Source organism: Gopherus flavomarginatus, chromosome 11 (assembly GCF_025201925.1).
Source record: "Gopherus flavomarginatus isolate rGopFla2 chromosome 11, rGopFla2.mat.asm, whole genome shotgun sequence".
NCBI lineage: Eukaryota > Metazoa > Chordata > Testudines > Testudinidae > Gopherus > Gopherus flavomarginatus.
Window position 1 is genome coordinate 5,115,798 of NC_066627.1, and position 9,775 is coordinate 5,125,572.

General features: G+C 54.0%; 1 protein-coding gene across 2 annotated transcripts; it reads left to right on the plus strand.

Moving 5' to 3' along the window:
* The first annotated feature begins 9 nt into the window (after nucleotides 1-9).
* Nucleotides 10-9,420, plus strand: LOC127031550 (alpha-1B-glycoprotein-like). Of its 2 annotated transcripts, XM_050918482.1 has the most exons (6): nucleotides 10-134; nucleotides 4,412-4,450; nucleotides 5,044-5,343; nucleotides 7,058-7,378; nucleotides 7,931-8,032; nucleotides 8,948-9,420. In XM_050918482.1, exons 1-6 carry the CDS (start codon nucleotides 104-106, stop codon nucleotides 9,115-9,117), a joined length of 963 nt encoding a protein of 320 aa, XP_050774439.1. In that variant the 5' UTR covers nucleotides 10-103; the 3' UTR covers nucleotides 9,118-9,420. The 2 variants fall into 2 exon arrangements, with proteins under 2 accessions (XP_050774439.1, XP_050774438.1); XM_050918481.1 differs by lacking the exons at nucleotides 10-134; nucleotides 4,412-4,450 and having other exon boundaries at nucleotides 4,461-5,343.
* Nucleotides 9,421-9,775: the final 355 nt, after the last annotated feature.

Here is a 9,775-nt window from a genome sequence, read left to right on the forward strand (position 1 = left end):
AGGGTTCGGCTGACAGGAAGGGAGCCAGTCTCCGCCCTGGGCAGAGACGGGGCTGGCGGCTCAGGACCCAGCTCTCAGCCCCAGACAGATCAGCTCACTCAGCATGGAGCTAACGCTCCTTCTGCCACTGCTGGGTAAGTAGCCTCCCTGGAACCACTTCCTCTCTTGGGCTGTCTCCTGTCCTCCTTGCTTTCCTGCTTCTCTTTCCTTGCTTGCTTGCTCACCATCCTTCTTTCAGGCTTTGACTTTCGATGGCTTTTCTTGCTTGCTTTTCTCTGTTTCTTCCCTTTTCTTTCCATCTCTTTAATTTCTTTCTCTTGCTGTGGCTTTTCTTTCTAGCTTGCTTCTCGGATTCCTCCTTGCTACATTGCTTGCTTGCTTCTTGCTTTTTCTTTCAATCTCTTTTGTTTCCTGACTGCTGCCTTGCTTTCTCGCTCTTTTCTTGTGTGTTGGTTTTCTTGCATTCTCTTTTCTGTCTCTTTGCTCTCTTGTTTGCATACCATGCTCCTCTTTACTCTCTCTTGCTTTTCTTTCTTGCGTGCTTGTTTTCCTGCTTTCTTGTTCTGTCTCTTTTCTATATTTCTTTCTTGCTTGCCTGCTTGCTTGCTCTTTCTGTCTCTTTTCTTGCTTGCTTGCGTTTTCTTGCTTTCCTTCTCATCTGAGCGGTACTGTCCTGTGACACTACGACCCCATATTCTTCACAGAGATAGTGTTATGATACGATTATGGCATAACTGTAATGTATTTTATACACAAGAAGTCACGTGAGGTGTCATTGGAAATGTTATGGTTTACTGAATATGATTATCCTATTTGTAGGCATGTATCATTTTATAGCTGAAGTTATTAATACTGTCTATGCACCTGTTACAACTGTGTTTACACCTGGGGACGCCCACTAGGCAGAATGCAATCAGTCTAGATGTCTCACTCGGAGGTGCTGTTAAAGAAAACAATAGGTCTTAGAAGATGCTTCCCACCCACTCAGAAGCTTTCCTGGGAGCTCTGCAAACAGCCTCTGAGTTATGGCCACAGGGTCATGTAACCAAGTCACCTGGTATTGGACTCCATGATAATACCAGTGTTTTTCCACTGACTTGGGGGTGGGGTGGGGACAAAGGATCAGGGCTGCCCAGAGGATACCGGGGGCCTGGGGTCTTTGGCGGCGGGGTGCCCCCGCTTCAGGGATAATTCGGCAGCGGGGGGTCCTTCCGCTCCGGGACCCACCGCCAAAGTGCCCTGAAGACCCGCAGTGGGGATCCCCCACCGCCGAATTACCGCCAAAGCGGGACCTGCCGCCAAAGTGCAGCCGGTGGTAATTTGGCGGCGGAGAGTCCCCGCCACGGGTCTTCGGGGCACTTTGGCGGCAGGTCCCAGAGTGGAAGGACCCTCCGTTGCCAAAATCACCACCGAAGACCCAGCTGCACTTCAGCAGTGGGTCCCGCTTCGGCGGTAATTCACCGGCGGGGGGTCCTTCCACCCCGGAGCAGAAGGACCTCCCGCCAGCGAAGACTGGGAGCGGAAGAAGCTCCGGGGGAGCTGCGAGAGTTTTCTGGGGCCCCCGGAGTGAGTGAAGGACCCCGCTCCAGGGTTCCCAAAAAACTCTCGTTGGGGCCCCTGCTGGGCCCTGGGCCTGGGGCAAATTGTCCCACTTGCCCCCCCTGGGCGGCCTTGCAGAGGATTCCTGCCATATGCAAAAACTATTTAAGGCAGGGAAGTGACATCATTGTGGCTCATTCTTCACTGCCTCCCCGCCCAAGAAAGCAGACTGTTTGTTGAACACACCTGAGAAACAAAAAGACTGAACTAGGAGAGAAGGGCTGATGACCCCAGGCTAGAGGGTTGTCTAGACTGTGAAAGGAATAACTGGAGTTTAAAGCTGAAAGCAAGTGCAGCTTGGCTTCAAGAATCTCTTCAATCTGCCTAAAACAACATTGCGGGTGAAAATTTGCTGCTCATATGGAATTTTGTTAGTACATTAAGCTTATGTTGCGTTTTTTATTTGCTAGATAATCTGCTTTGATTTGTTTGCTATCCCCTACAATCACTTCAGATCTCTCTGTTGTGGTTAATAAACTTGTTTTGTTTTGTCTAAAACCAGTGTGTGTGTGTGGAAATTATAACTCGGGGCAGAAAGCCGTGCCTGTCTCTCTCCACATTGAGGGAGGGGGCAAATATCATGAGCTTATGCTGCAGAGCAGGGGTCGGCAACCTACGGCATGCATGCCACCTTTGGCAAGCGAGCCGATTTTGCCTGGCATGCAGCTGCCAGCCGGGGTCCCAGCCACTGGCCCTGCTCAGCCCGTGGCAAGCTGAGTGAACGAAACCCCAGGCTGGCAGGAGACTGAGCGGGGCCGGCGGCCAGGACCCCAGACCGGCAGTAGGTGGCTCCCTGGCTCTCTCCTCACCATGCTCGGGTTCTGCGGCTCCCGGGAGTGTGAGCTGCCGCGGCACAGGGCCCTTAGCCTGCTGCAGGAGGGGCAGCGGCGGTGGCTCACATTCCCGGGAGCCGCAGAGCCTGAGCGTGGTGAGCGGGGAGCCAGGGGGTACACAGGGACCACCGCCCATATGCATCCTCTGCAGGAACCCCCAGGGGGGCACTGGGCTGCAGCCCAGGCAGACACGCCCCCGGCTCCCCATTCACCACACTCAGCTTTTGCAGCTCTCAGAAGTGTGAGCCGCCACTGCCCTTCCCATAGCTCCCCTCCACGGCCTCAGCACCCCACATAGAGTTTTGCCTTCACGTGGAGCCAGCGTCTGACCGGCCTGGGCATGGTAAAGTGAGTCCCAAGGGGCAGTCAGGGAACAGGGGGAAGGTTGGATGGATTGGGAGTTCTGGGGATCCTGTCAGGGGGTGGGAAGTGGTTGGATGGGGTGTGAGAGTCCCTGGGGGTCTGTCTGGGGGTGGGGGTGTGGATAAGGGTTGGGGCAGTCAGGGCACAGGTAGGGGGCAGTTAGAGTGGGGGGGGGCGTCTCAGGAGGGGGAAGTCAGGGGACAAGGAGCAGGGAGGCTTAGGTAGGGGGTGAGGTTCTGGGGGGCAGTTAGGGGCAGGGGTTCCAGGAGGGGGCAGTTAGGAGACAAGGAGCGGGGGGGTTGGGGGTTCTGACAGGGGCAGTCGGGGTGGGAAGTGGGAGGGAGTGAATGGGGGCAGGGCTAGGGCAGGTCTCTCCCCTCTTTTTTGATTGGTGAAATATGGTAACCCTAGGGATGGGGGGAGCCGGGGAAGCATGGGGGCTGGTGCCCGCATACATCCACTGCAGCCTACAGGCACCCCTGGGGGGGGGCACTGGGCCGCAGCCTGGGCAGGAGGGGTAGGGGGGGTGCGCAGCTGCTCCATGCTAGTGGTGCCGCCGCCTTTGCAGGGCTGCTGCCCCCCTGCACTGTGCTGGCTCCCCCATGGCTGGGGCTCGCTGCTGCCGCAAGTGGGACGCTCTGGCTCTCCGGTGCCCCCGGAAGGCGGCTCCTCCCTGCCAAGCTGCTGCAGCAGCCCAAGCCTGGCAAAGCCAGTGAGTGGACTCAGGGTGGGGGCTGCCAGGGTGGAGTGAGGAGGGCTCGCAGGGGGGCTGTGCACCCTCCAGGGGAGTTCAGGGGGCGGGGAGAGGTGGACCTGGTCTAGGGAGCAGCCCCTGGGCACGGCTGGCCCTGCGGGTCTATAAAGGCTCATTGGGATTTGCCCTTCAGTGAACTGATGTGCGTGGGGTGTGGGGGAGGGCGCAAGGTGGAACTTTTGCCTAGGGCTCAAAATATCCTTGCACCGGCCCTGCCCCAGGGGGTGCGTGCACCCCAGGTTAAGAACCACTGCACAAAACTGATAAGATCTGCATTTTAATTTAATTTGAAAGGAAACATCTTAAACATTTTTAAAAACGTGTTTACTTTACATATAATAGTTTATAGACTTATAGAGAGAGACCGTCTGAAAGCGTTGCAATGTATGACCGGCACGTGAACCCTTAAATGAGACTCGGCGCAGCACTGCTGAAAGGTTGCTGACCCCTGCTGTAGAGTCCTCTGGGCAGCGCAGGACGGTACAAAGTTGGGCTCACCCTCTAGACAGCGGGGGTGCAATTCCTTAGCTGAGCCTTCCCATGCAGAGCTGATCTCAACATCTGTGTGTAGCTGCAGCTGGGAGTGTCCCTACCTACATGTGTGCCGGTAAAGTGAGTCAGAAGCCTGAGGCAGTGCTTGGCTGGCTTGCCTCAGCGATGCAGTGCAAAGAGAGCCCAGACTGGCGGGTCAGGTGGGCTCAGTGGTACCCCAGTTCCAAGTGGCCCCCCGGGGGGGGAAGCCCATCACATATCCCACTCCCCATTCTCCCTCTAACCCCCCTGCCTTGCTCCTAGCAGTCCTGACTCTCATCACACTCCTCCCTCCCCAGATATCTGACTCATCCTCTCTTCTATCTTTCAGCCGCTCTCCAGATTCTCCCCAGGCCAGTGCTTACTGCAGGTAATGCCGACTCTTGTGCTCTCTGAGATGACTCATTTTGGGGTGGGATTGTCTCTAGAGGAGAATTTGCCTGTGCTGGGGCTTGGAATCCCACGGGTTTGGGTCTGTGGGGATCTCCTGTTAGTCCCCCCTTGGACACACCAAGCTCCAGCTTTGTCCAGCCCAGCACCAATGCCAGCCCCACCCCAGAGCGGCCCATAGGTGAGACAAGTTCTTGGAGTCTCAGCCCAGGGATTCCAGAGACTGGATAGGTACTCTGCGCCCCCCAAGTGGGGAGGGGAGGGTACATCAGCAGGTGATGATGTGCTTGTTGAGAGGCATTGTTCTTTGAAGTCTTGAAAGGCCAGTTTAGGAACATGCCTGATCATTGCAGAACCTTCTCCTCCTGCCCCACCGCCATCTGCCTCTTCTCCTGCCACCGCCCCCCAGTTCTGTGCCTGTATGCTCCAGGGGGGCAGGGTCCTAATTCTTTGGCCTGGTCTGGTGGTAGCCTGTGTCTGAGGGTTGGATGTGGGGCATCTGTGGGCTTCTCGTTTGGCTGCTGCTTCTTCTTTCCTTCCCAACTAAAGCCAATGGAAGCTTTTCTTTCCCAGGTGCCCCTGAGGCCCCATCACTGTCCCTGAACCCCCAGAAGCAGGAGTTCCTCCCTGGAGACACTGTTGAAATCAAGTGCTCTGCTCCTCCTTCGGTGGGTAGAGTTGAAGGATTCCAGTACTACAGTGATATCGGAAAGGCCATCTCAGTCCCAGCTTCATCCAGGAGAAGCCACACTTACAGCATAAACCTCACAGGGCCCAAGGATGAGGGGTCGTACCAGTGCGACTACTGGATAGGCCAAGCCGGTGCTTGGAACAGGTCCAGCAGGAGTGATGCTGTCCTCATCAGAGTAAAAGGTGAGCTCTGCACCGGCTCTACCATTCCTCAGGGTCAGAGGTGAACACTTCCAAGATGCATAAAGACATAAGCAGAGAAAAGTATGGCAAGGAATCAGCCAACGACACAGTCCCCCAACATGCCATTCAGTTCCCACTACGGCTGCCCAACAGGGCTAATGCCTCAGTGAATACAGCCACACAGTATGGCTGACCAACTGCCAACAACATGGCCACCCAACATGGCTGCCCAGCTACCAACAACATGGCTGCCCCATAACAAACAACATGGCAGCCCATCATGGCTATTCAGCTGCCAACTATATGGCCCTCCAGTATGGTTTCCCCATTACTGACAACATGGCCATCCAATATTGGTCGCCTACCACATTGGAATTCTGGGCCTGGACAAAAGCTCCTAGGAACTATGATAATTCAAATAAATAATAATTGCTACCCAACTGCTGACAACAACCTACTGCCACTAACATGGGCAGCCAACACAGCTGCAAAATTGATATCAAACATCTCAGCTGTCAGAAATATGGCTTCCAAACTACTGACTACCCCCCTGCCCCGCCCCCGGCCATGACTGCCAAAAATATAGTCTACCAACATGTCTGACCAACTGACAACACAATCTCCAGGCTTCCAGAAACATGACTCATTGACATGCTTCCCAAAAGCTAGGAACACCCTCAGCCACTCAATAAATACTGTGCCAAATTATGGAAATCAGGCTGCCAACAAGAGTCACCAAACATGCCCTTCACTTCCCACATAAGGGTAACCAAAATGGCTGCCAAACTATCAACAAAATGGCAACCCAATATGGCTATCCAACTACAAACAACACGGCCACACACTATGGTGATCCAACAGACACAGTCAACAACGTGACATCCGAAATGCCTTCCCAACTAACAGGGTCACTGAACACGGCTGACAAAAAGCTGACAAAATGGCCACCCCAGATAGCCGCTCAACATGGCTGCCCAACGGCCAGCAATATGAGACTCATCATGACTATCCAACAGCCAGCAATATAGCAATTCATCATGCCTACCCAACAGCCAACAATATGGCACCCAACATTGTTACTTGACTGTCAGTAGCATCGAGATCCAGCATGTGCCCCACACTCAGGACAACCTGATACATAAAGCACAGAAAAGGTTGTTACAAGGAGGAGGGAGAAGAATTGTTCTTCTTAACCTCTGAGGACAGGACAAGAAGCAATGGGCTTAAATTGCAGCCAGGGCGGCTTAGGTTGGATATTAGGAAAAAACTCCCTAACTGTCAGGGTGGTTAAGCACTGGAATAAATTGCCTAGGGAGGTTGTGGAATCTCCGTCATTGGAGATTTTTAAGAGCAGGTTAGACAAACGCCTGTCAGGGACAGTCTAGATAATACTTTGTCCTGCCATGAGTGCAGGGCACTGGACAAGATGACCTCTTGAGGTCCCTTCCAGTCCTGTGAGTCTATGATACCTACGTTCCCAGAACCTGTTCCCCAACACGACAAACTAATGGCTAACAACACTCACCTTGTAGAATCTGGAGGAAGGAGTAAACCCCAGGATCTCACTCGCAGCTACACAAAGGTCCTCATGGAGGGGGGCACGAGGTACCAGTTTGAATCTTACCAGTGTTGGGTTTTGGGCAACATCTCTGCATTCCCCCCATGTAACCCCCCCTCAACCCAGATTCATTCTTTTTGCCTCTCCTACCCTCAGACTTCCCTCCCTCGCCGGGGCTGAGCGTGGATCCTCCATCCGGAGTGGTGACCGAAGGGCGCCCCCTGATCATCACCTGCACGGCCCCCAGCAGTGCTGGTGAGCGGAGGTTTCACTTCTACAAGGAAGGAGCTGAGCTCGTCCCCGGGGATGTTGGGTCTGAGGTCAGCACAACAGAGACCAGGACCGGCTCTGTGATGCTCAGCATCCTGCAAGCTGGTCCCAGCTGCACCGGGGAATTCACCTGTGCATACGAAGAGAACACGAGCGGGAGGTGGATTCTGTCCCTAAGAAGTTTGGCTGTGAATGTTACCGTGACAGGTGAAGTTGCCCCAGACTCACCAGTCTAAGATATTCTTAATGCTTTGTGCATGGGGTAGAAGTCTCTCTCTCTCTCACACACACACACACACACACACACTGAGCACGGTTCGTCCCTTCCAGCAGGGGCCAGCAATCACACACACACACACTGAGCAGGACTCATCTGCTTCAGCAGGGCTCAGCAGACACACACAAACATACACTGAGTAGGGCTCATCCCCTCCAGCAGGGGGGCAGCAGGGACACACACACACAGACATTGTGCACATCCCCTACAGGAGGGGGCAGCAGTGATGCGCACGCACACAGACACACACACACACATTGTGCTGGTCTCATTCCCTCCAGCAGGGGGGCAGCAGGGACACACACACACAGACATTGTGCACATCCCCTACAGGAGGGGGCAGCAGTGATGCGCACACACACACACACACACACACACACACACACACACATTGTGCTGGTCTCATTTCCTCCAGCAGGGGGCAGCAGGGACACACACGCCTGCCAGTGTAATATTTCTTAGCCATTTCCTTCTTTTTGCAGGCCACAGCCATTACTGGGTCCGGGACCTCGCTGTGGGTGGGTCCTTCTTCACCATTAATGGCTTCATCTTCCTCATCTCCCACCTCTGCATGAAGGGCAAAGGTAATTGCACATTTCCCTTCCCTCCCCCTGTTTTCGCAGGACCTTGAAGTAGCTTAAACTGATGGACCCTGACATTTCTCCTCCTGAGTCTTACCTGGCAAAGCAGCTGCTGCTGCAGGCAACACTGACCCTAGTATCTGTCCACCATCTACACCGTTATATCTCCTCTTCTGACCCCTAAGCTTCACCTGCTGAAATGCAGCCACCTCTGGGGAGGGGCACCTGGGTAACCACCACCCAGTAACACTGTCTAGGAATCCCCAAGGCTGAAAGGCAGCTGTTTCTCGGGTGGGATGTGGCAGCTGGTGGGCAACCACAGCGTAATGCCACAGAGGGATCGCTCCTCCAGATGCAGCCATCTCTGGGGTGGCCTGCGGCAGCTGGACGCAGATGGTAGAGCACTGCACGCCAGAGAGAAATGTGAATGCAGACTCCCAGGTAAGCTGCAGCAGCTCCATATCTCATCCACAGCTCCAGCACGATCACTGATGGGACAGCACCCCCCAAAGGGTCAGGCATCCCTCTAGCTGCAGCGCAGCGCCCCCTAGTGCTGCACAGGGACATTGGCGATAGCCGTGGTAGTGAAGGGAGAGAGACCCACACTGAGCCCCTTCCCTGCTCCCTGCAACACAGCGCCCCTAGTGCTATACAGGGGCATTGGTGATAGCACTGATAACCAGGGCAGAGCGCCCCCTACAGAGCCCCTTCCCTGCTCCCCACAACACAGCACCCACTATTGAGATCCCTGCCCTGCTCCCTGCAGAACAGCACCCCCTACTGTGACCCCACAGTCACCCATTACTGGCTTCATCACTTTGCTTGCTCCAAAAAGATACCCCCTCAAAGCCTCTTTCTTTCTTTCTTTCTTTCTTTCTTCCTGATCTGAGCATTGCCATGTGCTTTTCTCATTCTCAGGTTCCAAGGAGGAGCGCACAGGCAGCTCAGACCCATTTCAATCAGATTACTACTCAGTTCCGATTCAGTTGGTCACTGGTCAGTCTGGTCATTCTGCGACCGCCAAGGCAAACCACATCTCCAGCCCCATGCCCCAGTCCTGTGGGAATGAGTACATGGAAGAGATCTGAAGGCTCAGATACTGACTGTGAATATTCCTCCCCTGCTCACAGATGGCTGGCCAGCTCCACAGCTCAACTGGGTTCAGGGGAGAATGTTCTGCTCCTGAAATACTACAGACAAACTGTGTGTCACTTTCTCTGCTACAAAATTGGGAGAAACCAGATGGGTGTGTTTTGAAGAAAGAGAAAGAAAGAAAGAAAGAAAGATTATATTCTCATTTCTCCTCAGATCTTCCTTCTCTATGTATATTCAAAGCTGTATGAATCCATGTAAATTCCCCCATCTACAGCTTTTAATTAAACCTTTTTTTTAGCCCCTTCTGGTCTCTGACTCTTGTTTTCTTCACTGTGATTATTTTGTCCCACACATGGTGTGTTTCATTGGCCCTGCACTGCTGAAACAGAAGGGTGATTCTCCTTCGGACAACAGACTGCCACTTTTTCCCCTGTTGAATGGGCCTGAGGACAGCAGTTTCCACCAATTGCTGAGCCACCCAGTAGAGCAGAAAACAGCCACCTAGCCCTGAAATTAGAGGATGAGAGAGAGAGGCAGCCCATGAGGGAGGGGCCGGTCATTGCAGCAGGCCTGCTACAGTTCCCGTCATTTCAGTGATACTCAGGGCCCAAATCCTGCTCCCGAATGTGACACTGAACTCCCTTCCCCTGC

What these genes read in the sequence shown, in the direction of transcription:
- LOC127031550 (XM_050918481.1), top strand. Translation starts at nt 4,959, where the DNA reads ATGTGGGGCATCTGTGGGCTTCTCGTTTGGCTGCTGCTTCTTCTTTCC. An exon ending in TGTCCTCATCAGAGTAAAAG is followed by an intron (nt 5,344 to 7,057) that starts GTGAGCTCTGCA and finishes TCCTACCCTCAG; the next exon opens with ACTTCCCTCCCTCGCCGGGG. An exon ending in CCTCTGCATGAAGGGCAAAG is followed by an intron (nt 8,033 to 8,947) that starts GTAATTGCACAT and finishes TCTCATTCTCAG; the next exon opens with GTTCCAAGGAGGAGCGCACA.